Genomic DNA, 23574 nt, shown 5'->3' with positions numbered 1-23574 from the left:
AGGCTGAAGCCTCATCCAAGCCACTAACCCGATGGAGTTCCATGCGGTCAGCTACAAGCCACAGCCTCCCAAGACCGACGACTTTTCTCTCGACTTCTCCTGCATCGACTCTTGTGCCACTCTGTTGCCTTTCTCGGGCACTGGAACGACCTTGGTGACCCCTATTCTCTCACGAGGCCGTTCTTGATAGGCCTCTTCTCCCGTCTCGAGTCATTCGCTCATCGAGGCTGCTTGGAGCTGACCACTCTGCAGTCGAGTGAGACCAACCGTCATTGCAATTCAAATACTACACCGGCATCGGCACCTGTATCCTGCTCTATGCACGTCGCGAATATGTGACATTCTCGGCATCTTCACGACTCGCACTCGGCGCGTCCGCGTCTAGTGACCCTGTCACAATGAATTGTACAGACCCTCGACCAGAGACATGTTGTAAGCTAAATCCACATAGACACGGACCCCGAAGCAGCAGCTCGGCCTAGACAAAGTGTCGAAGAATACGCGCTGGCAGACCTCCCTCTTCTCGCGGATGAGCTTGCTCGAAATCATGACGAACTTGACGAACTTGACGCCTTCGATGGGGAAACGGGGGACGACGTGCCAGCGGCCCGACGTTTTCAACGCCCCAGCAAGAACCGCTCCCCTAGTGAGCCTAGCCTGACGGTACGGGAAGCTATCCGAGCATACCCTGCAGCCATCTTCTGGTCATTTGCCGTCAGCATGTGTATCATCATGGAAGGCTACGACGCGATATTGATTGTCAACTTTTTCGCGTTTCCGCAATTCCAACGCAAATGTAAGTTACTACATTTTACTTGCGGCAAAGTCCGCGTCACCCCGAAGAAGATTTAACTCTTGGAACTCTAGACGGCGAGTTTGTTGGAGTTACAGAACAGACTCAGACTGGTTATCAGGTAGCGCCAGCATGGATGGCAGCCGTTGGAAATGCTTCGGGGTTTGGCGCATTCCTGGGGACGTTCCTCAACGGGTACCTGGTCTCCATCTTTGGGCAGAAGCGAGTCCTGCTGGGTGCCCTGGTCCTCCTCTCCTGCTTCATCTTCCTCACATTCTTCGCCCCGAACATCCAGACTCTCCTCGTAGGACAGCTGTTGTGCGGGTTTCCCTGGGCAATCTTTGCCACGACCGCACCGGCGTATTCGAGCGAGATTTTGCCCATGTCGCTTCGAGTATTCGGCACGTCGTGGGTCAACATGTGCTTCATTATAGGTAGGAAAGCCCGGTTGTTGTTGTTGTTGTTGTTGTTGTTGTTGTTGTTGTTGTTGTTGTTGTTGTTGTTGTTGTTGTTGTTGTTGTTGTTGTTGTTGTTGTTGTTGTTGCTGTTGTTGTTGTTGTTGTTGTTGTTGTTGTTGTTGTTGTTGTTGTTGTTGTTGTTGTTGTTGTTGTTGTTGCTGTTGTTGTTGTTGTTGTTTTTTCCTTTTCTTCCCTTTGGCCGCCGTTACACCTCATGTCATCTTTCTTGCGCACACACGTCTATCATCGATCTTCTAAACGCGAGTCCGAGCCGCGACTAACATTGTGACAGGACAACTCATCAGTGCTGGGGTATTGAGAGCATGTCTCGAACGGGATGATGAATGGGCATTCCGCATCCCCTTTTCAGTCCAATGGGTACGTCCAACCCGCCCACCTGTAGACAGACAGACAGACAGACAGACAGACAGACAGACAGACAGACATACACGCACACGCACAACAAGTAATACCCGACTGACATGTCGTGACTCGTAACAGATCTGGCCGGCATTCCTGATCCCTCTCCTCTGCTTCGCTCCCGAATCGCCATGGCACCTCGTGCGACAGAACCGTCTGGCCGAAGCCGAAGCGTCGCTGCGGCGGCTTCAGCGCGCATCCTACTCACGCGTCGACGTCACCCAGACGCTCGCCGACATCATCCACACCAACCGGCTCGAAGAGAAGCTCAGCGTCGGCACGTCGTACTGGGACTGTTTCCGCGGCTTCGAGCTCCGACGCACCGAGATCGCGTGCGTCTGCTTCGCGGGCCAGGTGCTCTCGGGCCTGTCGTTCGCGTACAACGCGTCCTACTTTTTCGAGCAGGTCGGCCTCTCGGCTTCGACCTCGTACTCGCTCAACATCGTCGGCACGGCGCTCGCCTTGCTCGGGACGCTGGTGAACTGGTTCTACTTCACGCCCCGCATGGGCCGGCGCACGCTGTACCTGCTCGGCATGTCCGTCATGGCCGGCGAGCTGTTCCTGATCGGGGCGCTGAACGCCTGGACGCACCGCGGGTTCGTCGCCGTGACGCAGGCCGGCCTCACGCTCGTCTGGACCTTCACGTACCAGGTGTCGGTGGGACAGCTGGGATGGTCGTTCCCCGCCGAGGTCGGCTCGACGCGGCTCCGGCAGAAGACGGTCTGCCTCGCCAGAAACGCCTACTACGTCGTCGCCGTCGCCTCGGGCGTGCTGCAGCCCTACTTCCTCAACCCCGAGGCCCTGAACTTGAGGGGCTACGCCGGCTTCATCTGGGGCTCGACCGCCGTCTTGACCTGGCTGTGGGCCTACTACCGTCTGCCCGAGACGAGGGACCGGACGTACGAGCAGCTGGACGTCTTGTTCGCGAAGCGTGTCTCGGCCAGGGATTTTGCGAGGACCCGTGTCGTCGTCGACGACGACGATGATGATGATGATGGTGGTGGTGGTGGTGGTGGTGTGACGATGGCCGGACAATTTCGCGGCGCAGCGGAGAGTCCGAGCGGTGGTCGGACGCCGCCGTCGGTGGAGGGTGCGTTCTCGAGTCAGAGGAACAGCAGTGGCACCGACGTTGAAAGACACTCGGCAGGGACAAGGAGACGGTCGAGTCGTGATGGTGAAGTAGTAGTGGGACCAGAAGAAGAAGAAGAAGAAGTCCAGTTGCTTGGACGAGGCGAGCAGTAGTTGGAAGTGCGGGTTGGCTTGTACGTACTCAATTACGCATTGTGCGGTATGGCATCGTATGGTATGGTAGTAGTCACCGCGGTGTACAGATATAGGGATGGGTCGTCTCACGGTAGGCAGAGCGATATACACACGTACCCATCATAGTCACTTGCGAAGATGCGAACGTAGCTATTAGGGAACTCTTTACCCTACTCCTCCTCCTCCTCCTCCTCCTCCATCTAGTAGTTGTCTACCAACAATTAAAATATATTCGATAAAGATATTGAAGTGAACTTCTAATAAAATGGTGTTCATTCGGGCTGGCGAGAGGAGGTCGCAATATTAGTCTGATGATGAAGATGATGATGGTGGTGGTGGTGGTGGTGATGATGATGATGACTATGATGATGGCAAGTAACAGGAAAAAAAGTGTCTAACTACTGTCTCGGGATAAGTCAGTCATATGCCATTATACACCAAAACCACAGTGCATCACGATTGTAGTATTGCCGTTCTTCCTCATTACCGCCACCACCACCACCACCACCACCGCCGCCACCATCATCATCACCACCCGCCACTTCTGGTTACAAACTTGCCTTCCCGCTCGTCTCGTAAGGAAAACAAAAACTCAACAGCCCGGCGACGATGTACAGACTCGCGGACACAAAGATGGGCGTGTTCGTGTAGCCGACGTAGGTTGCGATGATGGGGGCCATCAGACCGCAGATCCTGTTGAAGGCGGCGGCGATCCCGGTGCCGGTGCCCCGGTGGATGCTGGGGATGACCTCGGGGGTGTAGCAGTACAGCGCGCCCCACATGATGTACTGCACGAAACTGGAGACCGAGTTGAAGGCGAGGATCTGGGCCTGGGTCCGGGCGGCGGTGAAGGCGAACAGGAAGACCGAGGTCAGGATCAGCGACAGGCCCAGGGTGCCCCGCCGCCCGACGTACGGCAGGCCGATGAGCCACCCCGCGAGCAGGGTGCCGGGGATCGAGCAGGCGATGATGATGAAGTTGTTGCGGTACGTGACGTTGATGCTGCCGGACCCGCTCTGCGCCCCGTGGGCGGCGAGGTACTCGGGCAGAAAGTTGCTGTAGAGCGGAGACGCCAGCCCGATCATGCCCCAGACGAGCACGATCAGGCACATGCTGAGGGCGAGTTTCCCGGTCGAGAACAGCGCGCGCACGTGCTTGAACCCGCCCGGCCGGAACTGCGCGAGCGTCCTCTTGATGGCGGCCGTCTTGCTTCTGTTGTTGCTGGCCGGGGCGACGCCGTGGCTTTCTGCAAAATCCCGCTCGACCTGCTCCAGGTCTTCGACCCGCAGGGGCTGCGTCGTGCCGTTGTACCTGGCCACGTCGTTCAGGACGTCGATGGCTTCCTGGTACCGCCCTTGGCCGATCAGGTAGCGAGGGCTTTCGCGCAGCCGGAACAGGAGGAAGCGCGCGAAGAAGGCCGCAAGCGTGATCGCCCCCATCGAGTACATGAGGTACCGCCAGCCCATGTTGTCCGCCTTCTTGCACTGTCCCGCCGGAGTGTCGGCACTGCACGAGTAGCGAGGCAAGAACCCCCACGCGGCTCCGGCCGGGATCATCTGCCCGAAAGACCACCACACCGCGAGGATCTCGAGTAGATATTGGTGCGTTCCGGGTAGAAATTCCAGAAACACGGCACTGTCGACGGGCACTGTGTGAAATCGTCAGCGAGGCTCATGTCGGGTGGATAAAACCAAACTCTTGACAACCGCCTAGGTAGACTTACGGTTGCCTCCGATGCCGAAGCCACAGAGCGAGACGAGAACGGCACAGCTCACGAAATTGGGGGCGGCACCGGCGGCCGTGCCGAATACTCCTGCAATCAGCAGCGTCAAGTTGAAAGCCAGCCGTCGTCCGATGAGGTCGGCTGTATGCTTGTCAATTGGAGGCCCAGAGAGAAACGGTACCAGGTTGAGGGTCGACTTACCTCCCAACCCCCAGAACGAAGCGCCGACAACGAGGCCTGCTGTCAAGGCTAGAGACAGGAAAGCTGAATGCTTCGGAGTGAACTCGACGGCGACTTGGGCGAGTGCATCGGACACTGTTGTTTGCCAGAGCTAAGAAGACGTTGTCTCAGTTCACCCGCGACATCCTCGAGAGGTATACAGGTATTTATCATATAGTACACACCTGGTCGCAAAGCCATCCATAACCGCAGAGGACGAACAGAGCCCATTGGTACTGCACCGGTCAGTCGATCAGTCAGGCATTGATGTTAGAAAAGAGCTAGCTAGCTCGCTCGCTGGCGTACGTACCTTGCCCATTCCAATGGCTTGGACGGCATGGTTGACTAGCCGTGCCTGATTCTCAAAGACGGGGTCGAGGCCATCGACGTGAAGGGACTTGTACTCCCGAATTGAGCCCACCTCAGTCGTAGGTTCAAGTTGCGGGCTTGTTGCTCCGACCTTGGTGTCCTTGTCCGAGCCCATGGTGGAAGAGTTCTTGTAGGCCTGTTGCTGCCGGGTTCTGTTCGAGAGTAGTAGCGAGTCGTCCTCGCGAGGCCCCTACGATGGGAGTTTCATTGCTTTTGTAGCCGAACACGGCTTATCAGGAGTCGATCCATGGGTATTGCTGTCTCTCTTCTCAATTGAGAGGCCCGATAAACGACTCTTGCCGATCGCACATGTATCGTGTTATGGGCTTCGAGACTGAATGAGCAACAGCACCGAGACGTCCTTTTGACGGGCAATGTCATCCTTCCAGAGACTGTCGACGATTGGACAGCGGGAGTATATCTTGTTGATAACGGGATTTCGCCGGTGCCGTCTGGTAGTATCGCGGGCAAGACGGATTGATACGGGGCTCCAGAGAAAAGCTGTAGGCCGTTGTAGCCCGCGTAGATGCGGCTGGCAATGGAGATGAGCATTTAGCTAGAGGGCGATCACTTTCGAGGGGAATGAATAGTCAGCATTTCAGACCTCTGTGTCCCTGCATGGATGAATGCATGGAGAAGGCCGCTTGGCCGTCGAGCCCCGTGTTTGCGGTTATCATTAAACATCTCGCCGTCTGCATCTTTGCCGCCGCTACGATCGACAGGCTTCCGGTGCGCAACACCTTCGTGCGTGCGGGAGATGGCGACTCTCAGTAAGCCTGGGTCATGTAGATGATCATGCCCGGCCCGTGGACATTGTTATAAACTCAAGGTAAGCTTCTCTGTCTGCTCACGCGGGAATAGCGACAGTGCGCAGCAACACTATTGTCCATGATGGCCTCGGAAACGCTGCTTCTGCCTCTGCCACACGCACAAGAACATGGCTTCTTCACCAAGGTCGAGCCCTTTGTTGACGCTCCTCCTGCGCCTCGCTTTGACCCTTCCGTCCACCTCTGCTTCGAACCGCCCAAAGCCCTGGTGACCCTGAAAGAACTTCTGCTTTCGGAAACAGATGCCATCTCTCCCGTTGCCATCACGGAACCCTTTCCCTTGTTCACGCTTGAAGGCGTCAGGCAGATGCGGGCCGATCTGTTTCGCAAAGAGGTTGTTGAGAAACACGGGAACCGGACACTGCCGCATTGCTACAAAATGAGGGGATATTCCAAGGACACTCCCTTTGTGGACTCGGTCTGGCGGAGTGAAGCGGTGCTTCAAGCATGTTCGCAGGCTGCAGGTGTCGATTTAGAGGTCGTGTTCGACTACGAGATTGCACATCTCAACGTCCAGGTGGACGCGCTCGAGGACGACATGCCCTTGGGCGACGCTCTGCCGCCTGCGTTTCCGCCGAGCCAGTCTACTTTGCCCAAGGCAGCTCCTGTCGATCACACAGACGAGCTGGCTTCGGTCGGACTGTGGCACAAAGACTCATACCCTTGGGTCTGCGTCTGCATGCTCTCCGACCCCAGTAACATGGTGGGCGGAGAGACGGGGCTCAGGAGAGGTGACGGGTCGATCGCCAAGGTCAGAGGGCCCGGAGTCGGTTGGGCCGTCATGATGCAGGGAGGCTGTATTGAACATATTGCCCTCAAGTCTGCCGGAACGGGCGAGCGCGTCACCATGGTCACTTCATTTCGTCCTCGCGACCCAAATCTTTCCGATGTTTCCAACCTGGGCAATGTCAAGAAGAGCAGCGACTGGGACCAGCTCTTCAAGCAGTGGTCCATGTACCGCCTGGAAGTTCTTGAGAAGCGAGCACAGTTGCTGAGAGAGGAAATCGGCCGTGGATCACCTACGGGCCCTCAGATCGCTGAGATGATGAGCAAATGGAACGACGAGCAGTTTGCCTATATGAACCATACTGCGCTGGAGATGACGGGCGACGGCAATCCAGGATCTCAATATTAAAGTCGCTCTCACGCTCGTCAAATGTCCTGTATCTTAGATAGTCAAATGTGTACATAATTTTTACTCCCAGTGAGAGAGCGGCCATGTGCTTACTAAACTCCAGTGCAGAGGTGTCCTGCTTAGATTCATACGATGACAGAGGAGTATCCAATGGGTGTGTGCGTTATACGCGTCTATTCGTGTATGTAATGCCTTATCGTATCGAATAGACCGACGCTGATTGACGCTGGCTCGATCGTGGTTCGTCTTGTACGAACATTTGTCTTCTCGTGTAGATTGTACATCCAGCGGCACCAACGCGCCAGACTTGGACCAAAGCAGAAGGAGTTTCCCTCCTTATCACCAGTCGGTCCTTCGCTGATCCCCCGAGATCCCCCTCCATGGCACGCAAGTCACGGTCTTTCGAGCACCATGTTAATGACGCCTTATGGAGCAGATGACCCGAGATCAGGGCCCTCGAAGCTACAAGTCTCGACGAAATCGGCCTTGTGATCTGTGTAGAACAAGGAAGATTGCCTGTCGCATTGATTGCTCACCACCATGTACATTTTGTCAGAGCCGCGGGAGCGAATGCACCTTCATAGAGAAACCGCCAGCCAAAAAAAGGCGAGCATTGTCAACAGACCCTCTAGGGAGCAATAATGCACCATCGTCGACACTTTCAACCACCTTTACCTGGGACTGGAACGATGCCCCGCCTCTAGAGTTCGATAGCACCATCTTTGGCGACCTCGCGCTGTTCGAAGACGTGAGCGCCGAGTCTGGTGAACAAAGTGATACGTCGATTACAGGCTTCAATGGCAAAACCCAAAGCAGCAAGTCTGGAAACATCCATAGCCCAGAGCAACGGAGAACCACAGAGCGGGAACGCCGCTTATGGGAAGAAGGATTCGTGCTGCATGGCGCTCACATGCCACCAGATACTGGCCATCTCAGCCGTCACGTTGTCGCGGGTCTTTCTGCACAAGACGGGCGCATCAAGTTGCCACAGCTCACGTTGCAGGGGATAGATGGATCTGACATGTTGGGTCAGAAGCTCAAGGGGAATGTGCCTGTACTGTTATACCCTGATCAGCAATCTCCTTCCCCGTTGCCGCAGTTCAGTGATCGATCGGTGTCCTGGTCTGATATTAGTGACTTGTTGTCCGCTAAACAATGTGATCAGTTGAAGAGTCTCTACTTTCAATTCATCCACGCCGCCTTCCCGGTATTGCAGGAAAATGTACAGTTGGGGAATGGCCGAGACCACAGCATCTCGGACAAAGCCCGCCTGGCACTGGCAGCTTCGCTTTACGCAACAGCGATTCCGTTTGCCATGCACGATGATCACCTCTGTGCCACGCTCACCAATACCTCGTCCAGGAGAGAGCAGCTTTACTCGATTGCAGTTACAACCATCCTTGAACAAGCTCACCGGCCGTCCATAGAGCTCCTGCAGGCTTCTTTGCTCCTGCTGCAAAAAGGTCCTACTGCTCAGCACTACGGGCTGACTCCTGCATTTGCCTGGTTGACATCCTTTGCGGTAACAATGGCGAAAAGTATTGGTCTACAATACGACTGTAGCGCGTGCAACATACCTGGGGTCGAGAAGCAAACTCGTACGCGATTATGGTGGGCGACATTTGTCATGGACACATGGGTCAGCCTGGATTCACCGGGAGGACGATCGATCAGTCCAGATGACTATGACGTTCCACCACTGCAACTGAGCAACGGTGCAACGACAAGTGCACCTCATCTGGTCGGGCAGGAGCTCAACCACTTCTGCCAGTTGGTCACCATGAGCCGGCTGTTGTCGCAGATTCAAACAACATACTACACCGTGCGTGCTGCGAAAGACACGAGGGGAAATCTGTTTAGGTCTTTGGACCTGGCCCGGCCGATACGTGCTGAACTGGTCGAGTGTCGCCAGCAGCTGAATACGGGGTTGTCTTTCAAAAGTGGTAATGAGACTGGGGTTCATGCGTCAATTCATATCGCCAGCTGCACGGTCTCGATCACGCTTTTTCGAGCCCTGATTCGACCCATTCAGCACGGAGATATTAACACTTCGTCGTCATTGACGGATAGCCAGAGGTCTGCTGTGAGTGCTGTGCTGGCTGGTTCTGTCAACTCTGCGCGAGAAGCGGTTCGTATCCTGGAAGAGATGGTAGCGGTGGTTGGGCCGTGGAATTCTTTCTGGCATTCCTGGTCCCAGGGCAACTTTGCAATTGTCAGCACATTCTTCGTACAGCTTCTTTCGGTGAGCAAGTCGCAAGACATGCAGCAGGACATGACGTCTGAAGTTCTCGAGCTCGTGTCGCGTTGGAAACGCGCCATACGGGTCGGAGCTGGCAATGGAGGCTGGGGACATTCATTGATGAGTCTGGCATTGACTCGACTTGATGCGCTGCTGAACCATGTTCCGCCATAGGACGGTCCCTACAGTGCTTTTTGGATCCTGTTCCGCCATGGACACATAGATCTGAACCGCAAATCTAGAGTCGTCGAAACTTGCTCACGCCGAGACTGCCAAGGACATTCCACTGTTGCCAAGACCGCGTCGCTCGCCGGCCAAGACATCTTGACTCCAGCGTTGAGCACGTTTTTCGAAGGGCACCTTGTACAGTATGTACCTCGTAGTGGCTGTTGTATCTTCGATCAAAGGACACCAGGACATACTGGACATACTGGACATACTGGATGGCGACGAGCTTATCCAGCGTGTATCTGCTGCCAAAGAGTCTCCTCTTCTCTGCGTCTCGTGCAAATTCGCAAATTCCCGCACCCCACGATTGCATCCCTCGTTCGATTTGGGTACTCGACATGGTGGACCTGCCAAGGGGCATCGCGCATATAGGTATGTACCTGTCTGTGGTACCACCTGAGGCTCAGACTTGGCACAAATCTTCTGTCTGGTGGCTTGTGTGCGGTGTCTCTGCGATATCGCGCGAGGCGCCATGTCAACAAGTGGGAGCTTGAAAGGCGGTTCGGTTCGTATAAAACTTTACTTATTGCAATCAGGGGTTTTGCCTTGCTTTGCCTTACGGTGTGTTGACTTCCGCCGGATATATCTGTGTCTCTGTCTCTGTCTGTCCCTTTTTGTCCGTCGTCTCATCTCATCTCGTCGATTTCATTCTCCCATCCCATCCCATTCCTCACCATCTGCTACTAGACTCATCCACATCGGACAGTGTGCTCAACCACTCTTCTCTCCTCTTCTCTTCTCTCCAGCTCAGACTCCCTCCCTCCCCGTACCGGTCTCGACACTCTCACACAAAGTCTCTTGCAAAATGTTGTCCCTCTACCAATCACTCCTCCTGCTATCATGTCTGCCGGCTCTCACCCTGGCGCATTTCGAACTCAACTTCCCTCCGTCGCGTGGGACCGACGACGAGAACCAGGCCACGTTCCCCTGTGGAGGATACTCGCAGACGCAGAACCGCACGCGCGTCTCGTTGACCGAGGTCCCCGTGTCCGTGAAGCTGGGACACACCGAGAACCTGTTCCAGGTCACGCTGGCCATCGGCGACGACGTCGGCAGCTCGTTCAACTACGACCTCCTCCCGACCATCCAGGAATTCGGACCCGGGGATTTCTGCCTGTCGAGCATCCCCGTCCCCGCCGACTTGAACATCACCGACGGCACCAACGCGACCATCCAGGTCATCACGAACAGTCATGACGGGAGTGGTCTTTACAATGTAAGTTTCCTCGACACGGGGGGTCGAAATTCGTTTTCGTGATTTGAGCGGAGAAGTGATTTATTTTATTTTATTTGTTTTTTTCCTTTTTTGAAGAGGGGAGGGGGGGTGTCGAGAGTTTGCTTTTTGGCTAACGATTGGACCATAAATAGTGCGCCGATATAACTTTCACCGCGACAGATCCCGAGACTCCGTCGTCGTGCACGAACGGAACCGGAATCAGCGCCACCCCGCTCTCGGCGAACGCCTACACCAACGCCAACGAGTCCAGTGGCCACGAAGACGGACATGGACACGGGTCGAGCGCGTCCGGGACGGCCAGCGGCAGCAGCAGCAGCAGCAGCAGCTCAGCAAGCGCCACCGCCGCTCCGTCCGGGTCAAGTGACAACAACGGCGCTTCCATGATGACTGTCGGATGGGGTGTTTTGGGAGCCGCGGTCCTGGCCGGTGTAGCCGTTCTGTGATGTGTATGAATGCATAATGGCCAAACCTAGGTGGGAATGACCGTGTGAAAACCACCGAGGAACTGGAGTGGTTTGAGAAATGACGAATGAGATGGCCCAAAAATGACCAAAAAAAAAAAGACAACGCGACCATGGTATTATTGCCATTGATCACTATTGCTACCGCTAGGGTTTATGACGGCTTGTGACGAAACCAGATGAGGATACTGCGAGTACCTGGACGGAAACGTCTACGATGTCGATGTCCGGACGGGCTAGATAGAGATACAGGTAGAGAGACTGCAAGCATGCGGGCCTTTCATGACGCCGTTGATTACCTACGTATGAATGTATCTCCGCTGGATGAGGGTGATTGATCGCCCTATAAGAACAATTTGATCCCTGTCTGACGATGGTCGATTGCTGAATCGTCTTCTCTCACGAGGGTGTTCCCAAATCAAAAGATCCACAGCACAAAAGAACTACAATTGTCAACATTCCAATCACCACCCAGTGTTGGAAGTGGTAGATGCTCGTGAGCATCTGAGTCCAGGTGTAGAACACCACAAAGGCATCCCAATTTTCGCAGTACGGCATACTATCGTTATCGTCGTCGTCGTCGTCGTCATCTTCGTCTTCATCACGTTCATGTACATCTTGGTCAGTTCGGATCTTGGTTGTCTTGTCGCTTATCGCTGCGTCGGATATGGGTCTCAGGTTTGATTCCCCCACGCTCTGTTTATTGATACCACCAACGACGCCACCGCCGCCGCCGCCGCCGCCGCCGCCAGACCCGGAGGATGCGTGTGCAGATGCAGATGCAGTATCGTCAATGGCGAAAGTGGTCGTGTGTGATACTAGTCCATCCCGTCCAGGTCCACATTCAAGCACGCCGTTCGGCTTACCCTGCGCCATGGCCGTCGCGGGGGGTGTAATGCTGGTAGTACTACTACATGTGGTGTTGTAGTCGAGGCCGAGGTCGAGGTTGAAGCAACATGTTCAACTGCGGCCGTTTCCTTGCGATCGACCATCGTCACCGGACGGCCTGAAGCCTTGCATGCCGCGCATGTATTGGTATATACCCACGTCCAGTCGTCCGAATGTTTGATTATCTGCTCCCCGCATTCCCCCGTCAGGACCATGCTGTAGCAGAATGACTGGAACGTTTTGTCGTTGCGCATGTGCCGGCGGCAGTGGGCGCAGTGGCGCGCGAGGGGACCCTTGAAACACATTTTTTTTTGTTTTTTTCTGTAAAAAAATTGCGCTGATGTTGTTGCTCTTGGGCACGGTATTGCACCATGCCAGGTCAACACGAAGCAAGATACGTGGAATTGGTTGTTTCGTAAGGTTTCTCGAGAAGCGACACCGGTCCCCCCTTATATTTGAATGTTTAAGTTAGTGTGTTCACGGAGCGCCGTCCCGCCTACCTGACAACGTGAGGCTGAAGTATGCTGCCTGCGACATATGCGTCCCTCTGACACCTCTTCAATGAGTACATGGTGACGCAGGGGTGAGTGAGTCAGGGAAACAACCAAACAGAAGAATTCGTCGTTTGACGTGTCAAACTGCCTTTTCTTGCTTTATTTCTCATCACCAGTAGCCAGACGGTCGGTGTAACCTCGTACTCTCATCCCAGAGGCATCCACTTCTCCATATGAATAGGTAGGCATGATATGTGATCTGTTTGAAGTGTCCAAACGACAGTGAAGGGTCAGTGAAGGATGGATGAAAGATGAGGTAATTGAGAGAATCTGAGGACGAGACAACGAGAAGCGAGCCGGGCAAAGGAGTCAGCCTCGTCAGTCGAGCCTCGTCCCTTTAGCCTTGCGGTACCTGAACCAAAAGCCACGCGGCTGTGGCGTTTTACATGGGACATCCAGGAACGGAGGTGCAGATCACTTTACGTGAAGCAAACATTCTTTGATCTGAAATCGTTTTTTCCATTATCATTAATACATCTCATCACATTCGTATCTCATATCAAAGGAATTCGAGGCCTTTTCTTTTCAACATGATGGCTGTTCAGGACATACCAACTTTGTACTTTGACGTACTCCGTGCCTTTGGCGATGATAATAAACACGAAACGACCTTTCAACATAACATGTGCTTTTTCGTCCTCCATATCCGTCAGGCGACCGTGGCTGGATACATACGTACTAACATAGGCCGAGGCCGAGGCCAAGGATCTGACCTGACTAGCACCCATAAAAGACAGAGGCCAGGCAGAGTCCCTTTCAGGCGTCCAACCCAGCCCCTTCATTTACTCGGAGCTTGACTCTGACACCAGTTAAAATATGCGAGGAGCTTGGGAAAGCTTGTTGTGGTCGAAGACGCGCCGCCGTTAGTTGCGGCACAAGCCTGGCAACTTCTGACACCTTTCATGAAGGGTGTTTGGTCAAGGCAAAGCTGATCATACACCTTACCAGTAAGCTGCGCGACGAGCTGGGTATTGTCAAAGACCTCGTAGCAGGCGGCTGGCGCAATCCCCAGAGACTGCCGGCTGACGATTTCAGCCAGGATGTTCTTGCTGCCTCGCCGGGGGAATCTGGGTGTCCGGGTCGCTGTTGGCGTGGTCCAGTCGGCCCAGCCACTGGTCGTTGATGAGGGCGGCGGGGCGGCGGCCGCAGGGCAGACTGGTTGGCCGTACACATCGAAGATGGCGAATGAAAGATCAAACAGCCTCGGGTCCAGGTGGAAGTACCCCAGGGTTGGTTCGTACCATGCACAGTCGGCCTCGGTTGGGTTCGGCCATGTCGTGTTCCAGTCTGTAGGGATGTCAAAATCAGGGAGTGGCTTGCATTCTTTGGGACTGCAGACGTAGTCATCCGCAGGTGGGTTCTGTTCCCAGTTGCAGTCAATCTGAGGTGGCGTGCAGATGGTCCCAGGAGGACAACCCCAAAGGTAGTTGCTCGGTAGAGGAGCCTTGGGAGTGTATGTTGGGTTGACGGTCCTAGAGGTGCAAGTCACCAGGCCAGTCAGGGGTGGAGGTGGGCAAGTTGATGAAACGACCGTGGTGGTAGTAACGTCTGTCACGGTGCTCACATCAACACTCGTGATGGTCTTTTCACTGACAATAGTCGTTGGACTAACGATTGTGGTAGAAGCCACGATGGTTGTTGGAACTGTCACTGGCACGCTGATGTAGCTGGTCTCGACACTGGTTTCGACAACGGTCGTTGGAACTGTCACTGGGACGCTAACATAGCTCGTCTCGATACTGGTGTCGACAATGGTTGTTGGGACTGTTACTGGGACGCTGATGTAGCTGGTCTCAAAGCTGGTGTCGACAATGGTCGTTATCTGGATCTCCACAGAGGTAGTAGTGACAGTGGTATAGTCGGTCTCCGTCGAGTACACTGTCGAGTAGATCGTCGTCGGGACGGTAACATAGCTGGTTGACCAGTCTACCCATCCAGCAGCACAGGGGGTAGTGGTCTCCCCGCCGCCGCCGCCGCCGCCGCCAGCTTGAACCAGAGTGACAATGAAGGGGCCTAGAGCGGCAATCAGCCTCATGGCGCCGATCTTGTAGATCATGAGTGTCTGTGTACACAACAACGAACGCCTCGGGTCAAAAAATAATCAGGCTCAGGGGGATGAGGCGAGGAGAAAGCCAGACAAGACTGCCTCGTCCTGATATATGGCCCGTGAAGCTTTGCATGCCACGGCCATGCGTGCACATTCTATTTGTCGTCATCAACCTCCGAACAGAACCCGCACTTCCCATGGAGCCGACGCTCCCACTGCGCCGTTGGCTTGCAGGAGTTAGTCATACCCTCATCAACCGTACTAGGCGTGTCAATGACTGCCTGGTCTTTCCCTCGAAAGGCCCCGAATTAGCGTGCTCGCTTGCCGAGAGCAGTGGTGAGAGGGATGATGCCAGGCCATTAGACGGACGAGGAGAAGGCAAACGCTCCGAATGGCATTGATAGCCTTTGGTACCTTGAGGCGATTGACAGGGGGCCGATCTCGAAATGGCTCACCCAGCCTCACAGACTACGGACAGTATCATCGTGTCATGTCGCACCGGGCAGGATCATGCTGTATGAGTCGGGAACAGGGACCTCGACCCGCCCGTGCTGACAACTTGACAAGGGCACATTGCGGAGGCATAATCGAAAAGGGCCGTGTTGTGGCTAAACTGCCGCTTCAAGGTTGGGGACACCGCTTGGAATATCCAAGAATAACAGTATGAAGGCGGTATAGGTAGTCATACGAGAGGAGCCGCTGGATGCGTAGAACTCCAGCGCGGCATCACACACTAGCGATGGCGGACCCACCAGGCCACCGCACGACGGGACACACTTTCCCCGGCGGCCCTGGACATTTCGCGCCTCAAAGACGTGCAGCTTGGAGACCATGCGCCGGTCAAGTGATGGAAGATGAGGCTCAATTACCAGAAGAGGCCTGGTAGGGAGGTGATTGATGGTGGTGTTCGAGGACGATGTTGCAACCCTGCTACCGAGTACATGTTCTAGCACTTCTTGGCTGCTGGTGGCTGCACGAAGGCTATACAGGATTGTCGAAGCAGTCTGCACACTCCACTGGCTGATCGCCCCAAGGTCGAGAGAATGTGTGTCTTTTCTGGGGCCACGTCCGAGGCTCTAACTCATTCTTCCCCATTAATGCTCCCTCTCATCCTGCAACCGCAGCAACCCCTCCTGGTCCATCGGGTCAAAAGTACGCCTTCACGACTTCACACCTGGGGGCTGTGATCCTGTGGAGCTGTAGAGCATGACTGACCAGGGGACCAGCCAGTCAACACAGCTCATGGACAGGGTGTCGAGTCGCGAACAATGGCAGTGCGGTCAACACCGTGGTCGCACATGACGACTCTTCACATGTTACTTCTACCAGAATCCCAAGCATCCAACAATCCATCGCCGTGGACATGTCGAGTTATACAGTGTCAGCCTGGTTCCGTGTCTCAAATGCCGGCGCCAACGAGGGCCGCACACTTGGTCTCGTTGTTGGGGCACCTCAGGCCACCAGGTCTTAGCTTGCCGGCAGGTGAGCTACTGTAACCGAATGCCAGCGGCCCGAATCAGAAAGATTTGCCTCCCTTGCTCCCTAGGCTCTCCTCCTCCATCTTGCAGAGGCTGGAACAGCGCATCCTCCGCAGTAATCGGGCACATCTTCCCCGGCCGCCCAGAATAGAGAAGGCGGATCGCTTGCGTCGACATCAGGCTGAAAACCTCGAGCGGCAACCCTAAAACCCCACGGTCACCAAGTTCGGTACTTCGACTGGTAGCTTGGGAAGAACAGAATCCCCGGTGTATCAGGACATGTTCCACAAGAAGTCGACGCACCCAGGACGACTTCGACGGTGGTAGGAAGGGAATCTTGGGATAGGGCTAGTGTGGCTGAGGTTGGCCTCTTCGCGCTTCCTGCGTAGCCCTACCCACTTCCTTCTATGTATAGTGTCACCGAAGTCATGCAGGATCTTCATGAGCTCCGTGAAGCTTGACAAATGCCAGGAACGTGTTTATGTCTTGGTAGGGTATGGTTTGCCAGTGCGCCTCACATCAATCGGGACCTGGTAACAAGCTTGTCTGGATCACAGTCTTCTGTGCTGCAATCGGGCGATTACTACCAATGCTGACCGACGGAGCTCCGCCCAGTGAGTCTAGCCAGTTCACAAGTTGTTGCACAACATGTCTAGCCTCCTCGGCACCAGCGACTGCTCACGAAGACCTGGAGATGAGCACACCGGCTTCTCAACCTTGTGCCTCTTACCACTGCCCAATCTCCCGTGCATGCATATGGTCTTAGCCTCTTTCCGCTTCACGGCTGCAACAGCCCGCAAAGAGTAAATGCAATATGGACCGATGCTCCATCCCGTGAAATTCTTACTGCATATGGTCCCAGAGACGATGCTCACACTAGCGTCAAAACTGCGGACGACACACCTAGGAAACGGGGCCAAAACACTGCTTCTTCTGATAACATCGTCACAGCCTAGGTCCCTCTAGTCGGTGGTATGCCGGCAGGGTTCTGGTTCTCATTCGGCGTGGTAGGCCATAGGCCCGTGTCAATTCATCAATGTTGCCTCTTCCGACGGTGTGGGTAGACAAAGGCTGCAAACCACATGCACCCGTTGTATCCTAAAGTCGACTGCTTCAAAAGCCTCCACCCACTGCATCAGTCTCAGCTCCCAGGCATACAGCAGCCATGTTGCTCGTACTGCGATATGCCTCATGGCTATTGTCGCTGGCCGTTCTCGCCAGTTGCGACTATACCTCCAAACAGATTGCAAGTTGGCAAAGACCTCGTGCCTCCTTGATACGCGACTATGTATACCTGGAAGGGGGAAAGATTCAGACGGGGTCTTGGGATAACCAACTTCAAATGTGGAATACCGATGATGTCGTTACCACTACACAAGGAGCGTTGTTCAATCTCAGTCTACACAAGCCTTTTGGTGCCAACGAGGGAGATGACCCTGCGGTCTTCCAGAGCATCCCGGAGGTTGCGGTGAACAACTTCTATGTCGATGGATTCATGTTTGCCAGCTATGACGAATTCTATGCTTGGGGGTAGTTGCTGTCAAATCCCCTTTGACGATTAGGGCTAACCGACCCGATCTAGTGGCATGATGTTGACCTCTCTAAACACGAGGGATCGGACGGTACACGACGTGCTATACAATGAGCCTGACGGGAAGAGTGATGCTGATCTCGGAGTACCTGACACGGGGTATGATCCTCAAAACTCAAACTTTCCACACGGCGTCACGAACGGTGCCGGGGCCAACGCACCAAGCGAGAAGCTCGGGTTTTACTTCGGCGGCTTGTACAACCAGAATGGCTCGAAGTACGACTATTTTGACCAGCCTGAAGATGAGGCCAACTTCCTTATCAAAGTGACAATGGATACTATTGGCGATTCCGACTGGGGCATATTCACTCCACCAGACGATGCAAAGATTCCGTGGCGTGCGGAAGGCGGCCTTGTCTGGATCCCGACCTCATCTCAAGGCATCCTGGTTGCTTTGGGAGGTGTTGTCAAGCCTGCTGATGCAAACAACTACTACCACGTAGACAATGTCACCACTTCGATGACCTTTGTGAAGGAATTCCCCGTCTACGATATCGGATCAAATATCTGGAGTCTCCAGCCATTGAGTGATGGTTCGCCATTCCCCGACAAGCCGATTGCGCAGTTTTGTACTGTCGTTGCCTCTGCAGCCGACTATTCACACCATGAGATCTTCGTCTACGGGGGTTGGGATAGCAACAATGACACCACTCCTAGCAGCGATGTCTGGATCTTGTCGATACCGTCATTCACGTGGATCAAGGCGGCCAGCTCAGGACGCGAAGGGGACCCGAGGATAGGTCATGTCTGTGTGACTCCCTACCCCGACGAGATGATTGTCATCGGAGGCACTGGATTTTCAGAGTCACCTCTGACGACATCTCGAACCGTGGATGTATACAATCTCAGTACGCTGGAATGGACAGGTTCGTACGACCCAGACGTCCATGACGACTACAAGCCAAATCAAGTCGTTCTCAATGCCATCTCTGCAACACCAACAGCCAGTGGTATGGCATCCGACGTCGCCAACTGGTTCGACACCAAATACGACACGAGCAAAATCACCAACTTTGGCCCTTACCAGAAACCAGCTGCAACGACAGCCTCCAATGGAACGTCGACTCCAACTCCGGCTCCGCACTCACACCATCGAGACTGGGTTGTCCCGGTCGCCGTTGTAGTCTCCGTTGTGGGTGCTCTAACTCTGTCCGGTTTCTTGTTGTTCATGTGCTTCCGGAAACGCATCATCGAGCGCCGCCGCCGGATCCTACGAGAGCGAGAAGACTCCATCGCAGCAGGTAACCGTAAGAGCTATATCCTGCCGTGGATCTTCTCGACCAGCTCTGCCGCCGCACCCAAAGACGTCGGATCCGACACCATCACCGAAGTCGAGCCTGCAGGATCGCCCCAAGTCTTGGCTAGAGGCCCACATGAGATGGACAGCAGTGGCGGCAACAGAAACGACTACTTTGGAGGCAGCCAACCTCGGTGGTCGTCCTCGACAGCCGTCAGGTCCCCGCGAGCAGACTGGGAAGGTCCCGCTGAGGCCCAAGACACCGGGATTGCGGCGATCCACGAAGTTTCTGGATCTCCAATGTCCGAAAAACCAGATGGAATCAACTACCATTTCCGCAATATGTCGATGTACCCTCCCAGTGTGGTGAGCGGGGGCCACCACAACATCCCGGCGGCCCAGAGCGCAACCATCTCGTACGCAGATGAGTCCGAGTCCGTGTCCGCAGCGACGGCGTCGGTGTCCCCTCGTAGCGCATCCGCAACAAACATCAGTTCTCCAAGGGGGGTACCTACTATTCCTGAAGACGGCGGCACCACACTCGACAATAGCGGCAACGGGACAGCGTCAGGGCCCGGCGGTGCGGCTGTTCTCGGGCCCTTGGACCCTGTCTCTCCGTTGACAAACAAACAGCAGAGACGGCCGCTGCATAATCGACACAACTCCAGCGTGAGCAGTGGCGTATCGATTCCATCACTTGGTGTGGATCAATCGTCTCCATTGCCATCAAGGCCGAGGAGTCTGTCGACTGAGGAGGACAAAGGGGAAGGTGAAGTGAAAGGTAATCAGACTCTGTAGTTATTGAGGACATGTCAACTTTTCTCCCGGCGGAAGAGAATATATGTATGAGTTATCACGATTGATGATAATAACGCAAGATAATTTTCGCGACACTCCTTCACAAAAGGATTTTTCGACTTACCATCTGCTTCTGACGGTGGCACGGGATGATACATGTGTTGAACGTGTTCTTTGACCGGAGGATGTAGTGGAAACGAAATTGCACCTTACAGGGCATTGGATTTAATGGATGATGTAGCGTGAACACTGAACAATACAAGATTTTGTTTGCCAGGTGGAAAAGGGCTCCCCGAGGGGAGTACTCAGGCACATACTGTAGGTGAGAAACGTAGTATGTATGTGCGTTCTACTCGGTGCTCAGTAACATTATCGGTCTCTTCAGCCTCAGGGAGGTAGGAGGTAGGCAAGGTACCTGAGGTAAGGTAGATACAAGTAATACGGAGGTAGGTAGGTAGGTAGGTCGGGGGAAGATATGTACAATCGATCTAATTATCTTTTCGTATCTACAAGCAACTCATGAGTACCAACCTAGTCAAAAGGAGCGGTTTTATTTTCTTCACCACCACCGTCGTCAACCTCAGCCAGCCACCTACCCTGAATTAATGGACATTATGATGTATCGATTTCTCATTCCACCTGTCTCCGTGAAGTGGGTGTATACTCGACATGTCTCTCACAACCGGCAAGAAACTTCTGTTCACATTCTGCGTCTGGCCTTTGGCCCTACCAGTAGTATTTTTCTGATCATCTTCTCTCCACGGACAACGAGAGATGGCAATCAGAAGTTCTTGCCTGTAAAGGCACTCTGGACGGACCCGAACCTGTATGCCAACCGAACGTCAGTTTGTTTTTTTTTTGCCTCAGCTCACACTGTTGTACGTCTGATACTGAGCGGAAGATCATCAAGGAACTTACCCCTGAGGACACTGTTTACCCAGCGAGACACTCCCGCTCCTCATGTAGCAAATCTTGGCCTCGGCGCAGGCGTTGTTGGTACAGTTGGGCGTCTTGACGCTCATCTTGCCGTCAAACGTGTTGAATATGCTGACCAAAGTGTGGTTCTGGGCCATGGCCTCGGTGACCTTGTGCCAGTACGTGGCGTTCAGAGGTGCCGTCTCGGGCCAGTCGATCGCGTACGTATCGCGGGTCGAGTACTCAAACTTCCACACCGGACCTGTCTCGCTGGCGTTGATGGCCGCAAAGGCGCTGACGTTGGCATAGTAGGTGTAGGCATCGTAGATGGAGAAGTCGCCCGTGTCGACCTCGTACATGCGGTATCCGCTGTTCAGGTTGGTCAAAGGGGTGACGCTGGGTCCGATCCAGCCGACGTTCAAGGCGTGAGCGCTGTCCTGGACAGTTCCATTGTTGGCATAGTAGATCATGAATTGGTCTTCGTGCGTGTGTCCGAAGAAAATTCCTGCAATCACATGGGGCGAGAAGCGGTCGACGATCTGGTAGAAGAGGTCTAAGGAGGGAGGGTTGTTAGTCGTCAGACAGAGGTGATTGTGCCTCTGCGTCACACGTCTGAGGATGGTGACATACCTGTAGGATTTGGCATAGGGTTCGACCCATCCCAGCCCGTCAACACGTGTCCGACTATCCAGACTCGCTCGTTCTTGTTCTCGGCATCTTGGAGTTCATCGGCAAGGAATTTCAGATTGCCGCTATTGTCCGGGTTGGTCGTGTTGCTGCCCAGGTGTGAGTAGTGATTCTGTCTCGTCTCCAACGGCGGGATGATACGTACATAAAGTTCAAGAAGTTGGCCTTGTACCAGAAATCGGTATTGAGGGTAATGATCCTCAACTTGGGATATGTGGGGTGGTTGATGCTGTAAGCTGCGTAATGCATACGAGCTTCGTTAGCAGCTTCTGCCGTGATCCAGTTGTTCTGTTGCCAAAGCGCGGCGACATGGTCGTAGTTCCAAGATCTAATTCGTCAGCCTTGAGAATGTCACGACGGTTCTTAGAACTTACTGTTGTTGTCCTAAATTGCCAGGCAATGAGTGAGGAGCATCAATGGCCTCTGCAATTACCGCCAGTCAGTGACATATTCACAATCATGAGTCAAGTCCTTACCAGGGTTGCTATCATGATTTCCCAAAGCTGCAAAGATAGGTCCACTGGGGATATATGCCTTGAGCATATGACAAATCGACCATTCAGCATACATGGTGTAGTTTCTGGAAAGTTCATTCTGGCTTTCGTGCGATACTAGATCGCCAGTGTAGATACCCCACGCGAACTGGTCGTGGTCGGACTTATTATTGTGAGTAGTTCCCGTCAAAGGTGCGATGGACTCCAGAGCCGAAGTAAGCAGGAAGTAGGGGCTGTCACACTTGAAAGCTCCGTAGAGGGGTGCCGGAAGTGAAACTTTTCCAGAAGTGCTGCCTGCATTTGCCCGGCAACAAAGCCCGCTTGAACAGTTGGCCTCTGAACCAACAGAGTATCGAGGATCAATATGCATGTCGCTCATGTGCAAAACCTTGACCCGTTTCCCGCTCGGGTTTGGAACCGTGACATTCGCTGGCTTTGGACCAAAGAATTTGGTTGTGTTGGAAGGGAGAGTCGATGGCATCTTGCAAAATGCACTGCTAATGGAGTTGCAGATGTATTTCCCATCAGAGCCAGACACATCGGCAAGAGCAAGAATCTGAGTCCAGACTGCACCGAAAGTCGTGGCTTCATAACTCTCCTTGCAGCTGGTGTTGGAGTGGAAACCGGTGCTGATACAAAGCTCGACCAACAAATCCGGGACCATGGAAGGCACGCGCTGGGCTACGTACTGGCCAACCTCCAGAGCTGATACACATTTGGAGCAATTAGACCCGCTGCCAGAGATGATGGAATGTACCTGACTGATGGCATCAGCGACAATGGCTGACCCGTTGTTGACAGAGTACAGAGGCGCCGGATAATATATAGGATCCTCGTCCTCTTCAGGAATTGTGTTTGGGTTGGTCAGCTCAAGCGGATAGGTATAATTCAATGCCGCATCGTAAATGATTGGTTGAGGCTGCGGTCACGTCAGTCTGTTGGTGTTTTTGACATTGTTCAGGTCCTACCTCTTCGGTTGGCGACGGGGGGACGTAGTAAGCCGAGAAGAGACTGGTTGGGAAGCCAGCAGGGACGGTATAAGCAACCACTTGAGAGCAGGGCGACTGAGCGAGGGCAAGCCGACAGGCACAGCTGCTCAATGCTGAGAGCAATAATGACCGGCGACAAAACATCCTGGCGAAGGTGGACCACAGCAAGATCAAGACCTACACAGGGCACGGACGACGCTGATGAAATGGCACGAAGCATGCAGGCCACTTGCCTTGATTTATACAGAGGAGAAGCAACATGACTGAGATCTCTGAGGTTGTGGGTCCGCAGATGCACTGAAGAAAAGACGATGATGATCGGAAGCCAATGACATACACGGCCTGCCAAGGCTGTCGAATAAGGGGCACCAGCCAACCACGTGCCTGGCGCGGGTTATAGTAGTGTCGACGCCTATTGCGGTCTAAGTCGAAGGAAGTCAAGAACCATATGCACATCAAGCATGGCAAAGCTCCGCACAGGCAGAGCTTGTGCTCGACTTCATAGAGCTTACTGGCACATTTCG

At 54.1% G+C, this 23574-nt stretch overlaps 9 protein-coding genes across 9 annotated transcripts; 5 read left to right on the top strand and 4 right to left on the bottom strand.

Moving 5' to 3' along the window:
• Positions 1-398: 398 nt before the first annotated feature.
• PV08_05422 (uncharacterized protein) lies at positions 399-2913 on the top strand (the record flags this gene model as incomplete). Its single annotated transcript, XM_016379765.1, has 5 exons — positions 399-405; positions 452-796; positions 868-1227; positions 1544-1629; positions 1753-2913. The coding sequence occupies 5 exons, from the start codon at positions 399-401 to the stop codon at positions 2911-2913; spliced, it is 1959 nt and encodes a 652-aa protein (XP_016235592.1).
• A 569-nt stretch (positions 2914-3482) lies between these two features.
• On the bottom strand, positions 3483-5360 carry PV08_05421 (uncharacterized protein; the record flags this gene model as incomplete). The annotated part of the gene is made up of 5 exons (XM_016379764.1): positions 3483-4582; positions 4658-4798; positions 4859-4988; positions 5062-5112; positions 5187-5360. 5 exons carry the CDS (start codon positions 5358-5360, stop codon positions 3483-3485), a joined length of 1596 nt encoding a protein of 531 aa, XP_016235591.1.
• A 776-nt stretch (positions 5361-6136) lies between these two features.
• On the top strand, positions 6137-7207 carry PV08_05420 (uncharacterized protein; the record flags this gene model as incomplete). Its single annotated transcript, XM_016379763.1, has 1 exon — positions 6137-7207. The coding sequence occupies one exon, from the start codon at positions 6137-6139 to the stop codon at positions 7205-7207; it is 1071 nt and encodes a 356-aa protein (XP_016235590.1).
• A 427-nt stretch (positions 7208-7634) lies between these two features.
• PV08_05419 (uncharacterized protein) lies at positions 7635-9620 on the top strand (the record flags this gene model as incomplete). Its single annotated transcript, XM_016379762.1, has 1 exon — positions 7635-9620. One exon carries the CDS (start codon positions 7635-7637, stop codon positions 9618-9620), a length of 1986 nt encoding a protein of 661 aa, XP_016235589.1.
• Positions 9621-10479: 859 nt separating this feature from the next.
• On the top strand, positions 10480-11354 carry PV08_05418 (uncharacterized protein; the record flags this gene model as incomplete). Its single annotated transcript, XM_016379761.1, has 2 exons — positions 10480-10890; positions 11043-11354. 2 exons carry the CDS (start codon positions 10480-10482, stop codon positions 11352-11354), a joined length of 723 nt encoding a protein of 240 aa, XP_016235588.1.
• Positions 11355-11771: 417 nt separating this feature from the next.
• On the bottom strand, positions 11772-12248 carry PV08_05417 (uncharacterized protein; the record flags this gene model as incomplete). The annotated part of the gene is made up of 1 exon (XM_016379760.1): positions 11772-12248. The coding sequence occupies one exon, from the start codon at positions 12246-12248 to the stop codon at positions 11772-11774; it is 477 nt and encodes a 158-aa protein (XP_016235587.1).
• Positions 12249-13592: 1344 nt separating this feature from the next.
• PV08_05416 (uncharacterized protein) lies at positions 13593-14870 on the bottom strand (the record flags this gene model as incomplete). Its single annotated transcript, XM_016379759.1, has 1 exon — positions 13593-14870. The coding sequence occupies one exon, from the start codon at positions 14868-14870 to the stop codon at positions 13593-13595; it is 1278 nt and encodes a 425-aa protein (XP_016235586.1).
• A 2634-nt stretch (positions 14871-17504) lies between these two features.
• On the top strand, positions 17505-19965 carry PV08_05415 (uncharacterized protein; the record flags this gene model as incomplete). Its single annotated transcript, XM_016379758.1, has 2 exons — positions 17505-17869; positions 17922-19965. The coding sequence occupies 2 exons, from the start codon at positions 17505-17507 to the stop codon at positions 19963-19965; spliced, it is 2409 nt and encodes an 802-aa protein (XP_016235585.1).
• A 914-nt stretch (positions 19966-20879) lies between these two features.
• PV08_05414 (uncharacterized protein) lies at positions 20880-23194 on the bottom strand (the record flags this gene model as incomplete). The annotated part of the gene is made up of 6 exons (XM_016379757.1): positions 20880-21433; positions 21511-21656; positions 21713-21895; positions 21942-21990; positions 22044-22980; positions 23030-23194. 6 exons carry the CDS (start codon positions 23192-23194, stop codon positions 20880-20882), a joined length of 2034 nt encoding a protein of 677 aa, XP_016235584.1.
• Between the last annotated feature and the right edge of the window lie 380 nt (positions 23195-23574).

Source organism: Exophiala spinifera, assembly GCF_000836115.1.
Source record: "Exophiala spinifera strain CBS 89968 unplaced genomic scaffold supercont1.4, whole genome shotgun sequence".
NCBI lineage: Eukaryota > Fungi > Ascomycota > Eurotiomycetes > Chaetothyriales > Herpotrichiellaceae > Exophiala > Exophiala spinifera.
This window is presented reverse-complemented; position numbering and strand designations above follow the sequence as displayed.